The 24,611-nt window shown below is 40.8% G+C and overlaps 1 protein-coding gene across 1 annotated transcript in view; it reads right to left on the bottom strand.

Annotated features, from left to right (window-relative positions):
- Nucleotides 1-9,534: 9,534 nt before the first annotated feature.
- The window catches only part of CNTN1 (contactin 1), a 103,858-nt gene continuing 88,781 nt past the window's right edge, over nt 9,535-24,611 (bottom strand). Inside the window, exon 22 of the mRNA XM_050903305.1 lies at nt 9,535-12,115. Within this exon, the coding sequence (XP_050759262.1) occupies nt 12,036-12,115 (80 nt within the window). The 3' untranslated portion in view covers nt 9,535-12,035. The remainder of the gene's footprint in view (nt 12,116-24,611) is intronic.

The raw sequence follows: 24,611 nt of genomic DNA on the forward strand, positions 1-24,611 counted from the left end.
GGAAAGCAATTCTTCTATACCTCTGCTGTAGGCATCCTCCAGAAGCAATCTTCCCAGCCTGAGTCTGCAGTATTATCAGTCATTATAGCCAGCACCTGCCACAAATGCCTCCAGGCAGGATCAGGTTTTGTGTTGTCCTTCTGAGGAGGTTTTTTAATGGATAATATGATGAAAAGAATATAAAAATGTGCAGTTTAACTCTTTTCCCCTTCAGCCAAATCATTACAACGGTTGATGTTTTTGACAGTTGATCTAGCATATGGGCATTGACTAAGCAAATAGTGGATGGAGCCCTAGCCAAGAAATGAATCTACCTGTAGGGGGAACACTGACCACAAAATGTGGTGGAAAGGCTCCCATTATAGCTCTTAAACTACTCTGGACTGAAGTGAGGGTTTTTTCCCCTTACTGTCTGGTAGAGAGCAACTGTTTTTTACATTACGCATTATCGTTTACAAAGAGTATATAGCCATTGCTTTCCATGCTGTGGTTTACAGGCACATAAGCACAAAACACTTCGTGAGCTTAGTCATTATTATAAGCATTTAGGAATCGTTTATTAACATCTGGCAGTCATCAGCTTGTAATGAGAGGTAATTTTAATACATCCATTCAAGAAAATTAATTTTTGATGCTTAATGGACAGAAACATTAGCATCCATAATTGAAGATTTTTTTTCAAACATCTTCATTCTACATGTATTACTCATTTTCATATTTTTTTATGTGAATTACTTTTAATTTCTTGTTGAGCACACACTTTATAAGGAAATTAATGGAGGCTTCCTGTTATGAGCCGAAGGAAGTAAAAAACCCAAACGGATACTTTAATGGGTATCTTCACAAATCCACATAATGCTTTTTCATGTGCCCTTAATCAAGCGTACTGTGCATTATCCAGATTTTGCTTGCAGTTATACCACAGAGAAGCTGAGTGATTGCATGTTTGATATAGCTACTGTTTAACCCCTTTACACAGCTCTTTCAGCATGTTGGACACACAGATAACTTACAGATCCTGTCGGTATGTCTCATAGGAGATCAGGACTGGGAACTAGAGACAAGAGACTAGATACTGGGGAAGAGGGTCAGAGTGCCAGCCACAGACAATCCAGTTGCTCGTCAAGAGAAATATCCTGCATAGCCTCTTAATCATAATTACTGCCCCCGTGAGCAATGGCATGTGGCTAACCGCACTGTTGTGGAGCACAGGCTGGCTGAAGAGACCACACAGTCACCCAGTGATGGCTGCATCTTTGTGGAACAGAGCTCAGACTCAAACCTCACAGCCCTGTTTGAGAAAGAGGCATCCTCTGATAGCTGTTGGTACCAACAGTGACAGCTTTTATTCATTCATTTCTCCTAATGCTTACAAACTGTATCCAAGACCCATGAATAGTTTGGGTTTGTTCATTTAAAGTCCTCTACTCCATGACCTAGTCCATCCTTGCGGCTCACCAGTCAATCCAGGAAGATCAGGCATGCTCTCTCACTGCATGAACTTATTCTAGGATGTATTCTCACTCTGCTCTCCGCTGAATTTTTGCAGCTCTGTAATCTTCACTTCATATCACTCTTTACTAGTTTTGAGGCAGAAGGGAATAAAAGCTCTCAGAAGTACTTCTTATTGCTTTCTCATGCTGTTCCTAGCTTCACCAGTGGTAAGCAGGCAGTGGACATGATGTTCGCAGACATAAGGCACTGGAGATCTTTCTTCCTTGTTGGTGATCACAAGAGCAGCTGCACGTTTGTTGAGGCTTAGTATGGCAATCCTGTCTGCCTGCTCTCGCCCCAAGCCCTGGGACAGGGGTACCGTGCTCCTCCTGGCTTGACATCCCCAGGAGGTCCCTGGATCCCTTCCCGATCAGCTATGGCCCACTGCAAAGAAAAGTCCATTCTGGACTGGGAATGGCTCACTCTACATTTTCTCCTTTGATCCTTCGCAGTAGAGATCGGTTCAAGAAAAGAGGTGAAACCTTTAAAGGAAATAGATTAGTATGTTTGCTGAACGGGTCTGCAGAATTTTCTGAGCGATGGCTATCTTGAGATACGCTCTTCTTTCCCACTCATCGTTCTTTCAAACCCTCCCGCTCAGTTAAATCCATAAATGATAAAAAAAAGAGAAAAAAAGCGTAATTACCAGTCATTCAGACAGATCTTATTTTCATGGATCCGCTCTCAATCATCTGCCATGCTGTGTCACTGTTATACGTGAGGCACAATAACACTATTACCCAACGTACATTTTACTTGATTTCAGAACCACACAGATTTTAAGGCTCTCTGTGGCAAATCTGCCAAATTCAGCTGCTTCACTACGTTAGTTTCTTGAATACCTTGAATAGCTTCTGGCACTGATATAGGAGATATCACTGGCAATGGCAGAGCATGGCGAGGCTGGTGACTGACGGGGCATGCAGGGAGCAGGGCAGCTGGGGGCACTGGGGGCAGACCCAGCCCCAGGCATCGAACACCTCCCTGGGGATGGGGACGGGACAGGGATGGGATGGAGATGGGGATGGGATGGGATGTGGACCTGCAGGTGGGCCTGGCTCAGCAGGGCCCATGGCCAGGCAGGGCAGGGCTGTGGGGAGCTGGAGACCAGCCCTGCTGCAGCATTGTTGGGGCAGGGGCTGCCCTGGTCCTTACATCTCTCCTTTGTCGATGTGTTCATGGAGAATCTACTCATGGGATGAAGAGCTGCAAAAGGATATAACTTATTTTTTCATATTTATCCCAAGAAATCAGCAGAGAACACTAGCCTGATGAAAAATTAATAGTTAATAGACCAGGAATATGGAAATTAGAAACCACACCGCCGCTTTCTAGAAATAAACACGAAAAGGGAAATGCTTCAAATACTGATCATATACTTGTGATTTTAGAAAAGGATCTTCTAGATGCAAGATTTTATATTGCAGTTCTACAAATGTGCTTTCTCATGAGAATTTTTGCATCCTGTGTTTACTTGCATTTTTAAAGGTCATAAATGGAGTTGACTTCCTTTGAGTTTTGATTTTGTAAATTCATTCTCGATAGACATCACAGCTTCTGGCATAACATCAATATTATTGTAGTTTACAGGCAATTATTCTCACAGTAGGTTCTAGTTCATTAATTCCTGAGAAGCTAATACTGTCAACAACACTTCGGTTTTAATGATATCATTAGAAATAATCTTTTTATCTCTCTGTTTGTTATTTCTCCAGTGGCATATTTCACAGCACTAACTCCTTCACTTCGGTTGCTCTGAGTTTCATCTGTGCTAGGGTGGTACAAATTCAATTTCTCTTGAGCAGACATCCCACAGGATTTTACTTGTGGTATAATAAGGTTCAAGTATTTCACCGATGATTAATCTAAGTTTTCCAGCATTTCAAGATCTTGCTGCAAAAAAAGGTATGTTGGCCTCCTTTCTTAGGGCAGCTACCCTCCCTCAGCTTTCCTTTATACTCATAGGAGGTAACCAGCCGTCCAGGCGGATCCAACCTAGCTTCAGCAATGAGCGCAGCTCTCCTAGGTGAGCTCTGCTTGCGACGAGCAGAGGTGAGGGTGATGAGCCTGTCTCAGGGCTGAATGGCTCATTGAAAACTGCCTGGCTGGCTTCCCATACACGGTGTTGGTATTGGAGGTACCCGAGCTGGGGTGGAGTAAAGTTGGGTATGGCAAGTAAATCCTTCGACGAAAATACCCTGTCATCCAACATAAAGCCAAATTTATGTATTTTTCCCCCCATTCTGCTATGCTGTACGTTGGAATAAATGCTGGCATCCCACAATCTATCAGTTACATTATGAAATTAGATGAGAAATTGTGTGTTAGTCACCAGGTAATGCACAACACATACATTTTTGCTTAACTTTCAGAGCACATAGCTTCAAATCCTTTAAGATATCCATGAATCTGATGCCAAGTCTTTTTAAATCACTGGAATATATCCTTGATCCTCCAAATCTGATTCAGAGCTTTTGGAAGAAGCCTACGCAGGGCTTGACAGAAGTAAAAGTCACTCTGGTTTTACATCTTTCTTGTATCAAAATTGTCTGGGAAATTGAGTGCTTGCAAAATCTCTTGAATACATGGCTAGACCTTAAGGGACTTTGCTTTGCTTCAGAGGTTGACCAGGAATGACATTCTTTGCTAATGGCTTTATATTACCAATGTTCAAGTTCCTCCTAGGAAGAGAGGAAGAGAGAAAGAAAGAAAAAGAGAGAGAGAGAGAGAAAGAAAGAAAGGAAGGAAGGAAGGAAGGAAGGAAGGAAGGAAGGAAAGAAGGAAGGAAGGAAAAAAGAAACAAAGAAAGACAAAGAAAGAGAGGCTAAGTATTTTTGATCACGGAAATACCCATTTTAGTTTATGTTTGCGGGAGGGCTGAGTGCAGGGAGAGCACTGGCCAGAAGCCACCACGTTATCACATCGCAGCAAGGATATTCTGGAAGAAGCGAGGTAGGGAAATAAACCGTGTTAACTAAGTTCATGCCCTCTGTGACCCCATGTTCCTGACACAGTGAAAGCTTCTAGCTTGCTCAGTACTGATTAAAAAAAGACCAAGTCAGTGATTATGCTGTTTTTATATAAAAAAATCCTGTTTTCCTACATCCTGGAATCAATAAACGCCAAAGGAGTGGGTTATTGTGCTGTATACCAACACACAGTTACTAACAGTGAAAATTTATGCTATTTTCTAGGTCATTTGTATTAGCACATTTGGCTTAGTCGTGAGAGTTTGAGTTATTGATTCCTCCCTTGTTTAAACAGAATTATTTTCCTCTCTTTTCTCCTGTAGTGCTGTCTAAATCATCACGTCTGCAACATCACAGAAAAGTCAGTGCCGTAGGTTAACGATAGAAAACTGCTGAGCAGAACCCGGTGGAGTCATTCTGCGTGCTCCTTCTTGGCTCTGGGAGCACAAAGTTTAAACTGTCTATATAAAAGCTGCCACAAAAACTGCAGCGCTCATCTCTATTGTTTTTTTTCTCCTTAAGGTATTATTTTTTGTCAGATTCTGTTACAGTCCCAGCGCATGCTTTAACCTACTTGTACAAGGCTCACGTATATAAATACACCCACCCCCTATAGACCCTTTTGTATCGTTCCATCACGTACTTTTTACTGGAGATCAAATCAGAGACTGAAGCTGGCTGAAGGGTCGTGGGATTTGATGCCAGAAGAGACATCGTCTTGGCCTTGGCACACATTTCGTAGGCCTGTGGTGGTACTGCGGTGCTCTGACAGGGCAGGCACAGAGGAGCATCGTGGAGAACTGGCTGATTTCGACAGCTCTTCGAGCTGCAGGTCAATCCATAGGGAGTTTGCTATGCATTAGAGTATTCTGCCAGAATACAGTTAGATTAAGATTGGTAATTAACTGCTTCAGAGTGCTGTCATAGAGGAGATCTGACTGACGTATATGTCTCAACATCTATAGCTAAAAACCTCCTGGGCAGAGAAAACGATATATGATTTCATTAATATTATTGGCTAAACATGGACTCACAAGACAAATAATAGCAGTTTAATGACGAGGCATAAGAGGTGGATCAGCAAAAGCCTCGTCACACACAACCTTGCCCTAAAGCCCTGTGCACGTCCCCGTCCCACTTTGAATGGCACATACAGGTAAGTTAGTAGTAGGAACTGAGCTTTTGCAGAACCTACAGTAATCCTGAAGATTTTGAGTGGAAAACTGAAAAACTCCGTGCAGCTGGTAGTGCCAGGCCCGGGACACAAACACCTCTGCTGCCAAGTGGTTGCAAAGGGCCCCGGTGTGGTTCAGGGCCGTGCCATCTGAAAACCAATCCTGGGAGAAGCGCTGGCCGGGGACAGTGCCTAATGGGTGGTTTTTATACAACAGCCCTGGTGTGGCTAGTACGAGGTTTTAGCAGCGTGGAAACGCTGCTTCGCTCCACTGGTACAAATCAGCTGCTGCGTCCCATGAGTGCTACCGTGCTGCAGGCACTGCAGAGCGGCTGCTTACAGGGAGCTGTCTGGACAGGATAAATCCCTTGAGTTGAGTGCCTCTGGGAACTTTGTGCTTTTCTCTCTTTCTCCCTGTGAGAATCAGAAATGAACGTGCACCTAATCCAGTTACTGGCACAGGGATCCGAGCCACCGACGCTGCGTGCTCCCAAAGCCTGCTCGCTTCAGGGCTCGCCAGCGAGGGGAGCGCTGCCTGCTCAGCTCGGCTGCCGGGCGCTGAAATCCTCCCCGTTCACATGACACGGGCCTTAATCTGGGAAAATATTTGCTTCTCTCCTCCTGTTGGAGTGCGAGGAGAATTCAGTGTCTTGTGCTGAATGCATCATTTCTGAGGCCAGGGCTCCGTCCCCATGGCTAGCCAGAGGCTTGGTGCTCTGAGGACAACTGCCCCGCTTGCCTGCGTGTCCTCCACTGCCCTGGGGTCACGCCAACCGGGTATTTCCCAAAGGCTTAAACACTGGCCTGCAGCCAGGTAATGACCCCTTGGTGCCGCCCACCCCTGCTGACTGCGGCATGTGCCCACCTGGAGCTGCATGCCCACTTGGACCACCAGCGAGGATCTGAATTTGCCTGGAGCTGAGCAGCCAGTGGAGGACAGGAGGGCTGGTGCTGGACTATCTCCATGCCATAGAAACGCTTCACTATGCGCTGCTTTCAGCAGCTGTCAAATAACTCTGAAGGATGGAGGTGACACGGGTAAGTAGCTGCGCCGTGACAGCCATCTAGAGGGGATGATGCCTGGTCAATATCTTTGTATTCTCTTTTTAGATTTGCCTTTTTACCAGTAGCTGATACTGCATGTTACCATGTCTGCTGCCTGCTTTGGGAGAGAAAGAAACGATTTCATACCTTTTTGTGAAACAGACAGTCAGTGGCTGTGACAACACACTAAAGACCAAAGGCATCAGGTTTTAAAGACACTATTAGGCTCTTCAAATATTGACCAGTAATATCCACTCATCAACAGGGGGTTGCCTGTTGAAGTTACCAGCTAAATAATGAGTTTTCTAAGTAAGTGTTTTGGCAAATGAAAATTGGCATAATTTCCAGTGTCATCCATATGAATCAAGAGAATAGACCAGAGTCAAGATCAACTAAGGTGAAGGAAACACTTTTCATGTGTCTTTTCATGACATCCTTTAGAGCAGACTTGGTTTATTGGCATCCAGGTAAAAGGAAAACATTTTAGCCTGTCAGGAAAAGAAAAGATGATGAGATATGAACATTATTTTTTATTTCCCATTCATGCAGACTTTCATGCTTTCTGTCCTTTCTTCTGTTTTTGGAAATAAGAAGAATGTTAAAATGACAAAGCAAAAGGAACTGGTGGTAGAAAAGTTAAAGAAAAATGAATCATCTCCGGAAGAAATGGAGAGTGGCAATCTTCCTCTGCAAGACCCCACTGCTCTGTGCAGAAGGCAGGTGGTTCCCACGTAGTGCTGATGCCCTAACACCGTGAAAAGATTCCGCTGGACAACATGTGCAAGGATGGAGCATACAGAAGTGCTAGAAGCTACAGAAATTTATACTGCTGCCAAAGGAATATCCTTAGCCCATATTGTACTGTCATAACCTGAAAGATAGACATTTCCGTGATGTATTTAAATAAACAAAATCTCCAAACAATAGCATTTGGAACTATTTCAAGATCTGTACTGGAATGTATTTGGGTATTACCTGATGTCTGTTATTTTTATTTTAATTCCAATAGGAAGTGTAGCTTAATGCAACGCTGAGGCAGATCAAGACTGGAAGATCTGGTCTTCAGCCAGATATCCAATATTTAAAGGCATATTTTTTATCATCTTCTGTAGCTAGAGGCTCCGAAGTCTGGATACAAAGAAGTCTCACAAACAAAAACAAGTTGTTCTTTGAAGGGTGGAAATAATGAACCTTTTCTCCTGTGGGTTTACGTTCTACGCCCCATTCTTCCCCTCCTCGCTCTGTCACTGCAATGATCTCAGCTTCTGTCTCCTGCAATGCCATGTGCTCAGGCCTCCCCCCAGCCGACACTTGTTCCGTGCTGCCCAGCCCCTGGGTAGGGCAGGAGCAAGGCGAGTGGTACCTGGCTTTGAGGTGTTTGCTGGCTGGGCATCCGGCAGGCCAAAGAGAACAGGTAAGACCAGTGACCAAATTCCTAATCTAAATCTCTACCTTCTACTCAGACTATGATTTTCTTCAGTATGATAGCTGCTGAATTTGTCTGCCATCGCCCAATAGGTTCGAAATCATTAGCAGAGAACTGTCAGACAGAGACTCAAACCCTTATTTCTCTTAGAGACCAACATAAAAATACAAAACGTACCTAATCAAAGTAGTGATAATCTCTTCCTCCTCAGGTCTGAGACCTGCTCCGACTGACTAGACAGTCTTTTAGGTGCAGGGCACAAGGAACATTCTCTCATTGACTCTTCTCATTTGGTATCTCTGAAGATAAATGAAACCAAGTTCCGCAATACGACCGTCAGTTTCACCAACTACTTCTATGCCACATTTTGTGCATTTTAGGGCCTGAACGTGACCCCCTCGTCACAAAGGCAGGCAGTATCTCAGTCAGTTATACTTGATGTCACCTCTTGAAATTATTGTGATCACACAAAGCATTTAATCAGTACAAAGTTTTGCCATTTCAGCCGTCTTTCTTCATAAGATATTGTGCTGGTTTTGGCTGGGATAGAGTTAATTTTCTTCATAGTAGCTGGCATAGGGCTATGTTTTGGATTTATGCTGGAAACAGTGTTGATAATACAGGGGTGTTTTCGTTACTGCTGAGCAGTGCTTACAGAGTCAAGGCCTTTTCTGCTTCTCACCCCACCCCACCAGCGAGTAGGCTGGGGGTGCACAAGAAGCTGGGAGGGGACACAGCTGGGACAGCTGACCCCAACTGACCAAAGGGATATTCCATGCCATATGATGTCATGCTCAGCATATAAAGCTGGGGGAAGAAGGAAGGGGGGGACATTCAGAGTGATGGCATTTGTCTTCCCAACTAACTGTTACGTATGATGGAGCCCTGCTTTCCTGGAGATGGCTGAACACCTGCCTGCTGATGGGAAGTAGTGAATGAATTCCTTGTTTTGCTTTGCTTGCGTGCACGGCTTTTGCTTTACTTATTAAAGTGTCTTTATCTCAACCCACGAGTTTTTTCACTTTACCCTTCTGATTCTCTCCCCCATCCCACCGGTGGGGAGGGAGCGAGCGTCTGTGTGGTGCTTAGTTGCCGGCTGGGGTTAAACCATGACATATTATCTACTGGAGTAGAAAACGTTACCTGAAAAAATACTCTGCTCAGTTAACTCTTGCTTCCAAAAATGCTGAAAAGTTCTCAAGAGGCTCCCTGTCACTGACGTTAGGAAATCTTTCTATCTATTTCACCTATAATCAAAGCAAAACAGCCACCCTTATCCCACAAAAGCTCTTTAACTCCAGCAAAATTCACAAGAAGGCAGGGCAGGGATACACAGGACCTCATTCCATCCACACCTTTACTGTCACAGATGACCACATCACTGTTATGAAATTAGAAAGCTCCAATTCAAAAGACAGTTATTATATTTTGAGTAACATTAATACATTTATTTAATTGTAGTTTACTTTTCATTCATAAAAAGGACAAAGCACGGTCCTGCTCTACTTATTTGAAAAAAAAAAAAGATAAAAAGTAACTAAAAAAACAGTTCAATATTCATCAGTATCAAATAATAGTAATATCAATTTTCCTGAAATATAAAGAAACAACAAATATGTCTATCTATATAAACTTTAATTAAGAACCTTGCGTTTTAAAGCAGATGATACATTAGTTAGTTCTTCTTGACAATTTGAAACTGAAGGTCCCAGTCAAATTTACACAATTATGTGAAACAGAAAAACCTCCAACTATCTGATCAATATGTGAGACCTACCTCATCTGTGTTGCTGATTTAAAAAAAGAAGTGGCTTTCCTTCCCAGGTCATTTCCATGCAAAAACTAAACAGTTTTGTTTTTTACACCGTGTATTAGAAAAGTAAAAGGCAATCATGCATTTGGCAAAAGATTTAGTTGTGGTTGTAGATTATATAAAAATGAGTCATACTGCAAAAGAACCAAACCAAATGAAACACAATAAAACACATTTTTTTTGTACAGAAGGCTTACAGCGTATTAGTTTCTTACGTATGAAGACAGGTCATTTCTCTTTCAAATAATTATACAATTTATGAAACTCAGTAGTGTTTGACACTTTGACATTCCTCTATAGGGAAGTTATCACTTTCACCTATTTAAAAAATTTTCATCTCGTAACAAATAGTTAAAATTAAACTAAAACAGTATTATTGATATTTCTTAATGAAGACTCTACACTTTTACATGTAAATATATAGTACAAAATTATACAAATAAAAGAAGGGGGTGTAAATTATTAATAGACCTATTCTTGCTTCATGTAAATATTATTATTACGGACCTCTACAGTATCAGTTCTAAAAAGATAAAATCTATTTCTAAGTAGCTAGCAAGGTTGTGCTAATAAAATATGATTCAAAGCTTATAATTCTTGAAGCATCAGACATTGCACTATTACTTGAGCCAGCTGATTCAATATCACTGTGTTTCTTCAACATTCACACTCAAACTAATTCCCAGCACACCATGGAAAATGAAAGGAATGTGCATTTCTTTAACAACTTAAAAAACCCCAAATAAACCAAGAAAAAACCCAACACTGAAACACTCTAGACACAGTCAGAACAAAAACATTCTCTATCTCTAATAGAGTTCCCATTTTGCAAAGGCCATAGTAAACATTTAGCTTCGACTAACAGTTGGGATCTGACTTTCATGTACTAACACACAGTTGGATCATTCAGTACTCTATCAAATAGGGAAACGGTCTCAGAACTTTAAAACTCTTATTTACAACACTATGAACATTAGAATAATATCAAGTTCTTGAAAAAGCATATAATTCTCCCAAATGTACGCCTTCATTACAGGAAGGTAACACCTGGCATCTGCAGCATAAAAATGTAAATATAATCATTTTTTTACTGTGCTACTCTGTTTTTGCCATTTATTGTATATCTTTTTCTTTTTTTATATTTTAAATCTTTTCACTTCAAAAAATAACATACGTTTCCTACCATTTCATGGTCCACTTGGCTGATCTTAACATGGACTCCATCTCCAAACTCCTAAATGTTATATTGCTACCTTAATAATAATACTAATAGTAATAACACTAAATCAAAACCAATACATTACGCTGCTTCCCTGAAAGCTGACATTTGACTCCTAAAATCAGCAACAACGACCAGAACGGAATTTTTCAACGGAATTGTTTTAAGAAAAGAATATGGTAAATCTCATGTCAGTGAAGCACAGGTAAATTCATTTAAGCTGAGCATGCTATGCACGTCTCCGGTGTTCTGAACATATTTAAAACAAAAAAATTCCTTGTCACTGACTCTTATTTCAAGTCCTTCAAATTCTATCCAATAGCCTCAAGAAATACAGCTCTAAAAAAATGAAATGTTTTTGCTTTGACTGTCTCTCTAAAAACCAGTAATCCCAATAAATGATGATGGGGCCATTCAAAAATATGCATTACACAAAACATATAGGATAGTACAGACAGACGTAGTACTCTTACATTTATCACATACAATCAACATTTCAATCTCTATTATATTTCACAATTTGTTATTCAAGTTAAAGCACCTACGTATGGTGATTTTACTTTCACTGTACAGCCTATGTTATTGGGTTTTAACACTGTAACTTGCCCCATTGGACCGAATCATGCAACTGTCACAGATCAGCATAAGTGTTTTATAAGGCATATCGGAACAAGTTAAAAATATTTCTTAGCCTTTCAAAAGTTGATTTACTTCATGAAGGAGTTCCTGGATGCCTCAGTCCTCTTAAAGTTCATAGGAAATCGGTAGGGTAATTTACTTTAAAGTGTAATTTATTTGGCTTAGGATGGTGCCACAGGAATCAAAAAAAGTCGCGGTCCTCATCTTCAAAGGGAGTCCTTTGTGTTAGGCGGAGGACAAGGTAAACCCAGCTACATTCAGAATCCCGAGCAGGCGAGGACACCCAGGGTAGGCACCACCAGGACCAGGAGCAGAGTCGGTACTCCAGCAGTGGCACCTGCACATCGAACAGATAACAACACGGTGTTGGTCTTACTTCAGCATTACTCGTGGCAGGGGGGAACAACCCTGGATGCAAGCAAGAACGCCGGGTACAAAGGCTGGAAAACCAGCTGGCGTATCTCAGCACAGCCCCTACCTGTATGGATGGTCTGAAACAGACAAAGAGACTTGCTACAGTACAGCGGAGGACTCGCTCTTTTGTTCTGCAAGAGCTGTTTATGCAGCGTGTTTATACAAGCAGCAAGGCCATTCAGAACACATCAGTGTATTTTGATTTGTCCAGTCCAACAAGCCAGGAGGTTATACCAGGAGGTAAAAGGTCAAAATAAATATTTAAACATGTGCAAACAAAATTAATGGAGTCTTTGAAATGTGACGAAGCAAAGAGACACCTTTGGAAATGTTAATGTTCATATGATCAGCAATAATCTGAGAGATGTCAAAGAGCCTGGTCCGTTTGTTTACCTGCCAGATTACAAAGTCCAGATGGCTGACTTCTAGCAGTGTGGCGTTTACGCCTGTTAAAGTCACAAGGGTCTTTCTTAAACAAATATTTTAAGATAAAAAATACTAATTGACAGCTTACAAACTTTCCATGACTCGCTCTGCCAAACAGGCATAAGAATTGCTATTATGTTAAATGGCTTGTGTTGCCATGGTCCAGCTCCCTGTTAAGAAGCATCTCTATGAGACAACAACCCAGCCAAACTGTGCCTGGCTGTCAGTCTTGGAGATGGGCCAAAGGAGCTGGAGAACAGGCTATTCTTTCATCCCAGAGAGGGCTCGTCTAGGTCAGGATGGTAGTGTGTAGGTGGGCAGTGCGGTACCCAGCTTACTGCTCGTCTTGCTCTTGAACACAGACTAAGGACAGAAGCGCTTGCAGCTGGTGGTGACAGTCCTGAGGAGCTGCTGGAACTGTCCCACTGGAGGGCTCTCCAGCAAATATTCTTCTGAATGAGGAAAAACCATACCGAAAAGGTAACACGCGAACCAAACACCACAGATTTCAGCAGGCAGCCCTGTTTTACCTAACAACAGGCGCAGGACGACAAATTTAAAATATTCTTTCATAGCATTTAAAGTCCCAAAAGAGCATTCACATTTTCTCATCAGATATCTTGCAAGGACAAGTAAATCACATCATCTGGTCCAGCACCATGCAGGCTCCTAGAAAGACAGATCTGTAGGTTTTACACGTCTGCCTCAGAAGTTTCTGCATCTTTCAGGATAAATAGCGAGCTTAATTCATTTTGTGTCTATCTCAAACCTCCTACTAATAAGGTGCTTTATTAATTTTAAGTTAGCAAAACAAGATCCTGAGGGTGAAAAAAATGCTGGTTTGAAGTGAGAATTTGGCTAAATAAACACCTGTAAGTTACCTTCAAGTATTTATTTCTTATAGTATTTCCTACCCACAATAACAAGGAGAAAGTAAGGAAACTAGATGGAAATGAAATTGATTGATAACAAAAAACATTTTTTATAAAGTTTCTGGACTAAGTCCAAATCAGAAAACTCCAGAGTTCACCAGCTCATCAGTTAGCTATGGATATATGAAAATGATAGTATTTAGTCATTTGTGGTTCCTAGACACATAATTGCAGGGATTTTTTCTGATGAGTTTTTCACAATATGTCTCAATACACTGTGGGTTGGATGTCCTTCAGGTCAGCACCTCCTCTGATGTACCATACATGTACTACCTGCAATTCCAAGATGAAAGTTTTGTACCCCAAACAAGTCTTAACTAAGGATGATCACATACAGTCTTAGTTTTTGTACTGGGCAGAGCTTCTCATCTTTGCAGAGTCATTTAATTGAGCCTTCACCTGCAGTTCCCCATGTTCATAGCACTATCTCCTCTCCTCATTTGGCTTTAAACAGCCCCACTCCAAACAACGGCAGTTTTCAGGCAGTTGTTTGGAAAGCCAGTTGGGAGCATATCTCAGAATAGAATGCTTAGTCTTCTTTCCTCACAACTGGCTTATTACAGTATTTCCCAACTAAATCCTCAGCATTGGTACAGTGGGAACAATCATGTGCCGTCGGATATACAGTACATGTGTATCACTGGAGAGAGCTGGGTCTAAAAATACCTTTCATCCAAGAGCTCTCTCTCTAGAGAAGGTGTTAGAGGAGTGAGTGCCCTCCCCGTCCCAGGAGCAGAAGTATGCTAGTATGCTTATGAGGTGACCAAATAGCACTCGACAGGATGTGCCTACAGCTGTTCCTATGCACGTATGTACAGCTTGTCACCTAGCAAATCCTTTAACAAAAAGGGGACCATAAGCCACCAGCAAACAGAAGGCCTGACTTGTTTACAGTTGGCCTTCAGTGGTGAATTTAAGTGCTATTAGAAAGGCAGATCTGAAAGGCAGTGTCTCCTGACCCATGGATGAAGCTCTGTGCAGACCCCATCAGGGATATATTCAGAAGACAGCCTCCAAGACGGAGACAACTGTTTCCCCTCCTGTTTCTACCAAGAAGGTGGAAACAAGTATTTTTACATGATCCTGGCTTCTCCATTGTCCCACCAGGGAGAAAGTCCACAACATCTGCCACAAAGCCAGAATTTTAGAGCTTTCCCCACAGAATTTATTTTCAATTTCAGCCATATTCCTCTTATTGTCCCCCTTCTTTCTAGGTCCACCACCCTACTCCTCCTGACTCTGGTCCTCACTCAAATCAAGTCTTTCTGCTGCTCCACTCTCTTCCCTGTCCCCCATACTGAACTCCACCCTTTTCCTCTTGCTTCTGGTGCCTCAAAACCCTTCTCTGCTCCCATTCCCACCCTTTCCCCTACTGCTGTAGGGAAGTCAAGATTTCTTCCTAAGTCTTTTCTGATATCCAAGCACTTGGAAAACCAAGACAAGAGACCTACCAATCCATCTTCATCAGCTCAATTCAGCTGTAAAAAGTACATTTCTATGAATAGTACATTTTTCCAGAGGAAGCAGTACATCTACCTCAGTGAAAGATAAAATTAAGGAAAATATTGGAAGATTGCTTTTTTAAGTATCCATAAACAGAGGAATTTTATGCTTAAGATGAACATGAATGGATGTTGATATATATTCTCATACATAACAACTGCACATTTTGGCAACTGTGAAAGTACGGGGGTATATTTATCTGTACTTCTTAGTGATTTATGAGACACATTAATCTTTTCTGTAATCTTTATCCCTAAATATCAAAGTAGTGGTTCTTAATGAATGAATAATAGCCATAGAGAAAAAAAAATCCTGATTTCATATTTAAGAATATCCACAGAAAATGTATTCTGCCTTTGTCAGACCAGGATAATGCAGTTGGAAAGACACAACTAAACTCATATTTTGAATGCTTCTAATGAAGGAAAACATGAAAAAAGGTTTGCTGAGTGAAGTTGAATGATGAGCAAGTATGAGGAAATTTCTATTTGCATCTAACTATTCTACAAAGAGAAAGGAATAATAAATCTTCCCGAGATGTGCTCGCTGGCTCCAGAATTAATAGTTAGCAATTCACTCCATTACAGCAGTTCCTTACAAAGTTTAGGCGCTGTTGCAGAGATATGTATAACAGCTTTCCGCAATGAAGCAAATCCTACCCTTAGACAGCACATTAACAGAACATTAGGAGGACAAATGCACATTAAACAGATAATCTCTTCTTTTTTCTTGTTAGATTACTGACCTACATGTCAGGAACCATACTTTACTGAAAACACCATTCACCAGTGCATGACAGCCAGTACGCTCCTGCAGCTCATGAACGGAAATTAATGTAAGTTTTACCTGAGTACAGACTACAAGATTTAATTCTGCGCAGTAATGCAATTGTGATCTGTCAGTTTTAACAATCTTTAAAAACTAGAGAAATGCCAGATAAAGACTTAATGAATGTGTACAAATAAACATGTGGATGTAAATTAAAACAGAAGGATTATTAAGCACCTTCTGAGGTCTGGCCAGGTATGAGCTGGATATATTCAGCACCTAAAGATTCATTCTCTCCTCAGTGTTATAAAGTGCGATCTCTCCTCTCAACCAGCATCTGGCATATCCAGTGTGCATGCAATTGCAAACTACAGCCACCAAAGTCAAGGCCAAAACCAAATCAGTATCACACAACCTAACTACCACTCTAACACACCATGTGTGGCCTTCATATCAAGAGTCCTCATTTCTTTCAAATAAACAATGAAACACACACCTTAAATTTGGTTTTTTTGAACAACCCCAAGCAAAAGTTGCGAAATCTTGCAGTATTCCCATGGAGGCCTTACTACTGTCTGCTATAGAGTTCCTGTAGTTGATATTTTTAATCCTAAGACTAAACTATCTACAGAAACATATACTCAGAATGTAGCTTAACATCGAATACAATTTGTATGGTATGTGTGCAGTTAACCTAACTTTTTTCATGTCTCCTCAGCAGCCTTTCTCACAAGTGGTTGTTTATCTGAGTAAATGAAGAGAACAACTCCTGGATGGGTTTTGCTTCAGCAAGATCTTTACATATCACAGGAACTCCTGGAAAAGTCCCACTAATCCACAGCTTTCTGTTCGTATTTTAAATTCTGTGCTGCCATCTCAATCACATAAAGTCTAGGATGAAATCTTTTACACTTCTGAATGGAGATCCTGGATTTTACTGACATCTTGAACAGTATGCAAGAGTCTTCCAATTATATGCAAAATACATGAAATCAATTTAATGCCTAAATGAAACAGGCATTAAAACAGGTCAGACTTCGATGTATTTCCCAAGCCTTTGTAACAATTTGTTATTAAAAATACATCACTATTTTCTTTAAATGTTACTTATCTTTAAGATATGACATTTTTGGCCCTTTTCCCAACATCAGTATCTTTTTATACTGGATTATAAAAAAAAATGTAGAGGCCTGTTTAGAAATCTTATTTTCATCAGATCCGTGAACCAGGAAATTAGTTACTGGTCATCTGTGAAGCTGTCATACATGAATAACTCCTCTTTCTCAGTGGGAAAGTGTTTGCCCTGCCAACATACACAAACTACAAGCTATTCCTTGGCTAATCATGAGCTGATCCTGTTGCGGCAAAACTCCTTCTCTGCTTTTGTTGTCAGGAAAGATTGTTCAAGAATTAATTTGTATTAAATGATATCAGTTTTCTTAGTTTCCAGGTACTGAACATTGAGGGGGACATCTACATGACTGTTCCTAGTTTGAGAAGGAGTGTGTTTTTAAAGTGAGTATCATCTCAGCTGTCCCTTTTATTGGGGTTCATTTCACACTGTGGAGCTGTCTTGGATACCCTTGTGCAGGACCGGATTAGAGGTAGTGCAAAGTAAAACCAGACGTGAGCAGAGAGTGTGGAGCTGGATCCTCAATGCCGCTGTTTCCCTCTACAGATCCACTCCTCTCATGCTGCATAAATTGTTCAGGTAGATGCAGACTGGCTATCTGAATGATACAGTCACTGCAACACATTTTTCATGATGCAAGTTATCATACATTTAGTAAGAGTAAGGAAAAGAGAAATTTTTCTTACCAGGACTGGTGTTTTATATGATTCATAAAGGATTTAAGTTTGTAACGTAAATTTTGTAACTTGTTAATAAATGAGTCTGCCTTTGTGTCTGTTTTGCAAAATAGATTTGTTTTTTCTGAAAGAATGGCCAAACTCCTACCCATTTTCCTGTAAATAATATTCTCCTTTTCGTCCAGGATCCAAGGACTGATCTTCTATCAGGGCTGTCTGTTTTTATATCTCTCCTCTTTGCTTTAAGAAAGGTAAAGGCAAAGCCTTCTCATATTCTGTTTCTCCTTGCTTCTAACTAAGCTTGTCCACTTCTCTGGGAGAAAATTAGGCCACCTGCAAAAAAAAAGGGATTTTTGCCTGCTCTGTTTGTTAGTTTCTTTAGCATCTATTAGGCTTCATTAGTATCTGTTTTCTGAGTGTTTTCATATTATACCCAGGTAGAACAGAAAAGCAGGAAGGGAAGAAATGTAATTTCTTCAGGTTAAACTAAACTGCATAGAAGTGGGTGGGTTTGTAGTTCTGTCAACTGGCTTCTGAAAAGAAATTCCACTTGTTCCAGCTGGAAATACTGTCTTCATGAAAGACTACTGCAAAAGAAATAGGTACTATCAGCTGACATGATTTAAATTCTGCTATCCCTATTCATGGTAAATGGAAAATAACTGAACTAATTAGAATATGCTTATCTCGCATCACTGGCATCATCGCTAAGTCATGGGTCCAACCTTCCCTTGTCTAGGAATACCTTTGTTTGGGCACGAGGAAATTTTCCTCTTGCCTGTGCCACAAATCTTTCAAGAAAGGCGCTATGGGGTAATTCACAACTCTGTGAATTACTGTTTTGCAGCAGAGTAGATGTATAGGATGGAAATAATGCTGTCTGTGCAACTGCCCATGCTTTGTGCCGTGCTAAGGTTTGCTGTGCATCTGCAGAACAGCTTTAAAATTATTATAAGAAAAAGAAAGAGAACATTAAAAACACATTTGAAGTGCTGCTGATGGTCTGGGTGGTTTGTCCACTCCATGGTGTTTGTCTTCTCCTACTTGAAAATCCATATGCCAGAGCCAAGTAAACGTTTTGTTTTGTTCTGGCAATGGCACCTGGCATGCTGGCAGTGTCGGCAGGCAGCAGCAGGGGCTTCTTTTCCATTGACTCTGGCCCTGCTACAGACCTGGGCTGCCAAAATGAAAAGATGCCTTGGACTCTGAGGAAAATGAGATAGGTTTCAGTCAGTGGGCTATTACTTAACTATCAATAAATGTAGATTATTTCTCAGATGCCTCTTCCCCTTCACATATATTGATGTTCATTGCAGATTGTTTTGCGTGGAGAGTTAAGTAGAAACCTACAGGTAACATTTTTAAAATGTACTCTTTTAAAGCAGTATACTCAACAAATAGCAAGAACAACTGTGGAGGTCCTCCTGTGACCCAGGCAACAGTTGTAGTGGTACTTCACATGAATTTTGTTGAGTTTCAGGATCACTTATATAACTTAAAGGCTTGTCATACCTCTCAGCATCTGCCCTGTCTCTCCAGTTGTGAGCAGCCACTCCAGACAAACTGGCTCACCAGCAGCACCAGGAGTACTGCCAGGCCAAGTAAGGCTGAATCATGTGCTCAGCTAGGACAAGGTGTTCACTGCTGAAACTGCCTGCTGAAGCAGCAGAAGGAGCTTGGAGTGAGTTTCGGTCGCTCGCCCCTATAGAAAACCTTATCTGTGATGACATTGACTGTCTGGTGTGGCAAAACACTTGGCTGTGAATGTTCCCACATAAATGTATTCTGCATCACCTCAGAAATTATGGTTGATAGTCATTCAGAGGAACTCGATCATCCTCTGAGAGAGTCATTGACAGGTTTTTCATCAAAAAGGGCTAATTTTTCAGGAAAAAATGGGAGGCCAGAAGAGAAAGTTTCACTGTAACCCTGAAAAGAAGAAAAAGGACAGATCTTCTTTGGCCAGGTGGCATGTCTGGGGATTTCTGAGTGAGGAACCTACTCCTTCTTGTTCAAGAAAATAGGGATTTGTGAATATTTTTTACAAATAAATTCACCCCAAGTATACAGCAGATGTGTCACTCCTTTTCACTTGCAAATAGTCCACATTTGAACAACCACACAGTACAATGGGTGAACAGGAGAAACTCTTCAGGTGCAAAATGGTGGTGAATTAATGGGAAAAATACTACAGTTTTGGAATTTCTGTGTTCTTGGGAACAAATGCATCGCATATAAATACTGAGGTACATTAAAAGCCTGTCTTAAAAATCTTCATCTTTCAGCCTGGAAGCTGGCTCACACATCAGAAGATGAAGAAGGATGCCCTCAGCTTCTACAGGAGCAGAAGCGCCCAGTCTCAACAGGCTGGATGAGAGTGCTTGCTTCATGGCAGGGAGAGGCCACCGTCCCTCCGCAGCACGTGACAAGACTTGCACAGCATGTACAGTACAGTGCAGGGCTCATGCTCATGAAACTGGCCATGTGCTATACAGTCTTCATGTACAGGTAAGTCCCATCGCCGTGCAGCCCTCAAGAAAGAGGGAGGCAAAGTGGAAGGCAGCACAGCAAGCAAGGAACAACGGGAGCAGGAATCACCCAGGGCTGGGGAGCAACATGGCAAATATGCAGCCGATGCAACTAGTGGACTGAGAAACAGCAAAGAAAATAAGTTAGTCCAACAGGCCAGCTCAGCTTAAATTTGGCTTTGCTGTTCAGCAAGGTAGAAAAAATCTTAAATTGGGCATGAAAGTTACTGCAGAAAGGAAGAAAGCAAACAGCTGGCCTAGCATGTGCCTCCCCAGAGCAAAATAATGTAATTTTTTACTGATAAGGATATACTTTGAAGAATTGGGTACTGTTAAACCAGAAGGGTCAATACAATTTTCCAAGGTAGCTGGGTAGCAGGTTCTCTGGTAAAGAAGACAGAGAGGAATAGGCAGGATAAAGCATCTTAGAGGGCTGCATAGGCTGCATAAACCAGAGAAAAGGTACACTGGTTAACACAGAACCTTTACTGGGAATGTTCCAATTTGCCCAGTTCCAAACAAAGGTAAAATAAAAGGAGAAACAGATGAAGGTAGAAACTAGCAAGAACACACAAAAAACCAAGAGCAGGGGGTTAGTGTAGAAATTGCTCCTAGTTTGATACATTTGTTGGCAACTCCATTTGGCTTTCAACGAAGTAATTTTCGGATTGTGAGGACTTTGTAGGTACATGCAGAAAAGGCTGTGATTAGTACCGCATTCCCCTCCAGCTGAGCACATAATTTTACATTTTAGTGTCCTGATACAGAAGTACTAACAGCCATTGTAAGTGAGTGCAAACACTTCCTTTAAAGCCAGATAAAGCTTTTTACCTCCAAACTGTGTAATGTCAGAAAAAGATTTGAAACAACCATCACTGGGTTCTATTATTATAGAAAATAAAAACTTAGAAATTCATGAAATACTTGTTTTAGGGAGAGAGACAATCTTCTCATGTGGAAATAAACAAGGGAAACATTTTTTTACAGATAATATCTGAGCCAGCAGTGCCTAAATCCAGCTTTAAACAGCTGCTCATCTGTTCAGCTGAGTGACTTACTCTGCCACATTAAATTCCACATTTCACTTATTTCTGCTTAGCAGTATTAGAAAACAATGCTGTTACAGAATTTAAGCACAGAAAGGATCGTTATGTCTTTTAATGTATATCCTGTATCATCTAAATATTGCCTCACATATGATACAGTTTAAGTAGCCTTTTACTTAGTTTCTCCTGTACTGAGCCCAGGAAGATGGATTTTTCTAAAACACACCTTCTAAAATGGCTCGCAGCCTTGATTTAGAAACACCAGGAGTTGAAAAGCAAAAAATCAAGCAGATTTTCATGCTTCTGGAGAAGAAATTTTCAAATTGATCTTCTGTTAGAATTTCTCTCCTGATGAAGTTCTTACTTCAGCCACTCTATAGCTAGAGCCACAAGCACCAAATTTGATACACTGAAACATTCACATGAGCTTCGATGAAGGATCCTTCTGACATTTCCTAGTTTGACAGAAGTAATAGTCCTCCTTCCCTTCCCACTGGCTTAATATAATTGTGTTGAACAGGCACAGAAGACAGACCAGGTAGCACTCTTCCAGTGCCTACTTCTAAGAACTCTGTTGTCAACTCTCCATCTCTTGCGTCTATGAACAGGCTTTGGAATACAGTGAAAGTAAAATATATGGCACTAATCTTTAAAGGCAAGAACATTTTGACATTGAAGTCCTTCAAGTATTCTGAAAAGGGCACGGAGCATTTCGGTATGTAATAAGATGTACTGTTTAATATATCTAAATCTATCTATATAAATAAAAAGGGCAAAACTACAAGTATTTGGTATGGTCACTAGCACTTACAAGTTCAAGTTAGCAAATATGTGATTTTATCTACTCTTTATATCTGTAGTAACAAATAAATCTATTTATACATAAATACAAACCCACCAAATAATCATAGTACAAACTGTACTTCTAATGAAACATTTAATGCACTGTCAGTAGATCTGAAGTTTGGAAATTATACAGTTCGCAGGAGCACAAAATGCCTGGTTGTACCTGGCTGTACCTCTGGGGCTGTCTAGTCTGACCTCCCACTCATATCAGGACTGTCGCCAACACTTGATGCCATCAGCTGCAGCTTTGCCTAGCTGAGTCACAGAAATCTCCAAAGATGAAAACTGCACAGCCTCTCTGGGTAACCCGGTCCAGTGCTGCACTACCCTCTGGGTGAAGTTTTTCCTAATGTCCAGTCTGAACCTCCCAAATTGCAATTTCTGGCCGCTGCCCTATATTGTATTATCTGCCATTACCAAGACTTTGGATTCATCATCTTTGTAACTGCTCTTCATACAGTTATGTGCTTCTGTTAGATCACCCCTCTCCACCATGCTAAACCTTGGTGTTTATTAAAGGAACTAGACTCTGTGATACTTCCTTAATACTAATCTAAAGAGCTGTGCACCCTCCTTACTACCAAAGAGTGTTTCTGAAGTCCCTCAGACTTTGCCACTGAAGTAACTGGAAAACGATCACTGCTGCCTTTGTCAGAGAATCGCCGGGTTTTGTTCTCTTAAGAGAGAGGTTTCATCAAAAGGTGTGTTACAGCAGACGTCTAACCTAGGTCTTCTGAATCACTCTCCTCGTTAAGAAGAAAAGGAGTTTGGCTAGGTTAGGTGCATAAAACTGAGAGGTATGAGTATGCCACCACCCCAAGGCACCCATAAAAAGTAAGACAGATTGCTAACTGCTGAACTGAAAAACACCACAAGGATTTGAATAAGGCAGTTCCACTTCTTGCTACTGAAAATTAAAACATGTAAGAATTGTCACGACTAGAAAGTATTCCCTTCTTCATTCCTTCACCCCTGTGATCACGTCTGCAATCCTGTCTACATTATTAAGGGGAAAAAATTAATGAGATGAGTCTTCCAAAGATTACTTTAAATCACCCTAAACACTACTTGGCTGGCTTTGATTTCTCAAAGCAATTAAAAATACTGTATAAATATAGTTCAATAGCTAAATGTCCTACCAAGAGGTGAAAGCAGAATATGCATTTGTATTAAATTAAATCATTATGCATCAAAGGGATTACACTATTAAAGCAAAATACTAATCTTGGCATTCACTCTATGAGCTATGTGATTTTTTCTGTGATACTCTTTTTTGCTATGTTGCTACATTTAAGCATAAGAGACTTAAATAACGATCTTTTGGATTTTTTCCATCTTCTTCTAATGGTAGAGTACAATGAATATAAAATACCAAGCATTTTGTTTCATAAAAGGGAAGGAGTATAGTGTTCCTGTGTTGGTGTAATAAAAAACCTGAAAGTACCTGTATGACGTATCTCAACGACGGGACAAATTAATGGAGAAGTATAGTTCAGCCAAACTGAATTTGAATGTCAGACCTTTAATTCATTGATGAATTGATGGTCCTACTGAAACAGTGGCAATCAAAAGCTTGCTGAAGTTTTAAAGAAGGTATTTCTGACTGCACAGTGAACCAAAATTTATTTTTCTTCTTCTCCTTAAACATTTTAAAAGTCAGTCATTGTTTGGTGGGTAACATCCAAACTGCTGAAAACAGTAAAGAAAGCATTTAAGGGTTTCAGAAGAAGAACTAATCCTTTGTCCATCAACTAAATATTATTCAGGCATTTCATAGTACACTTTCCTGAAGTTGGGAGTACAGGATCAGCTTTAGTGAGTCTGACCAAAGGCCTGTCTAGCTCAGGACACTGACTCCAACAGTGGTCTGTAACAGATGCAGTGGAAAGGAAAAAAAAAATCATGGCATGCAGGATATGACTTTCCTCTTATATTCTTTCCCACTTGTATCAAAGTAGCTCCTCAGCTACTTTGTAGCTTCTGCTCAGTAGCTCCTGAGTCAAAGGCTGAATACAGGACATAGTTTTAAGTAAGGGCTGATAGATAGACCAAGCCTCTATTTATAACTTTGTCCTGCACAACATCCTGTCACAGGAAGTTCCACAATTTAATTTTGTGCCATGCAAAAGAGTATTACTTTGATAGTTTTTAATCTGCTGCGTGCTAATTTTACTCAGTACCGTCATTCTCATAATGTGAAAAGTGAATAATCTTTTCCTACTCACATCTTCCTACTGTTCATGACTACCTTACTAGCCATCCTTACTCTAGCTGAAGACTCCTTGCCTCTCTTGCATGCCTCACCCAGGATTCACTCCATGGCTGCGTTACTCTCATTGATTTTCTCTATACTTTTATAGTATCTTTCTTCAGCATCTTTTAGTATCTTCAGTATCTTTACTTTCTGAGATCCAACAAGAATATATGTTTTCCGTGACAGTCACACCTTCCTATAGCATTCTTGCAAGCTTGGGGATAGCCAGCAAAATCTCCAACATGTAACAAGTTAAAACATGTAACAAGGTGTCTGAAGTTGCCATAGATTTCTTTTTTGCTAATGT

Source organism: Gymnogyps californianus, chromosome 1, assembly GCF_018139145.2.
Source record: "Gymnogyps californianus isolate 813 chromosome 1, ASM1813914v2, whole genome shotgun sequence".
Taxonomy (NCBI): Eukaryota; Metazoa; Chordata; class Aves; order Accipitriformes; family Cathartidae; genus Gymnogyps; species Gymnogyps californianus.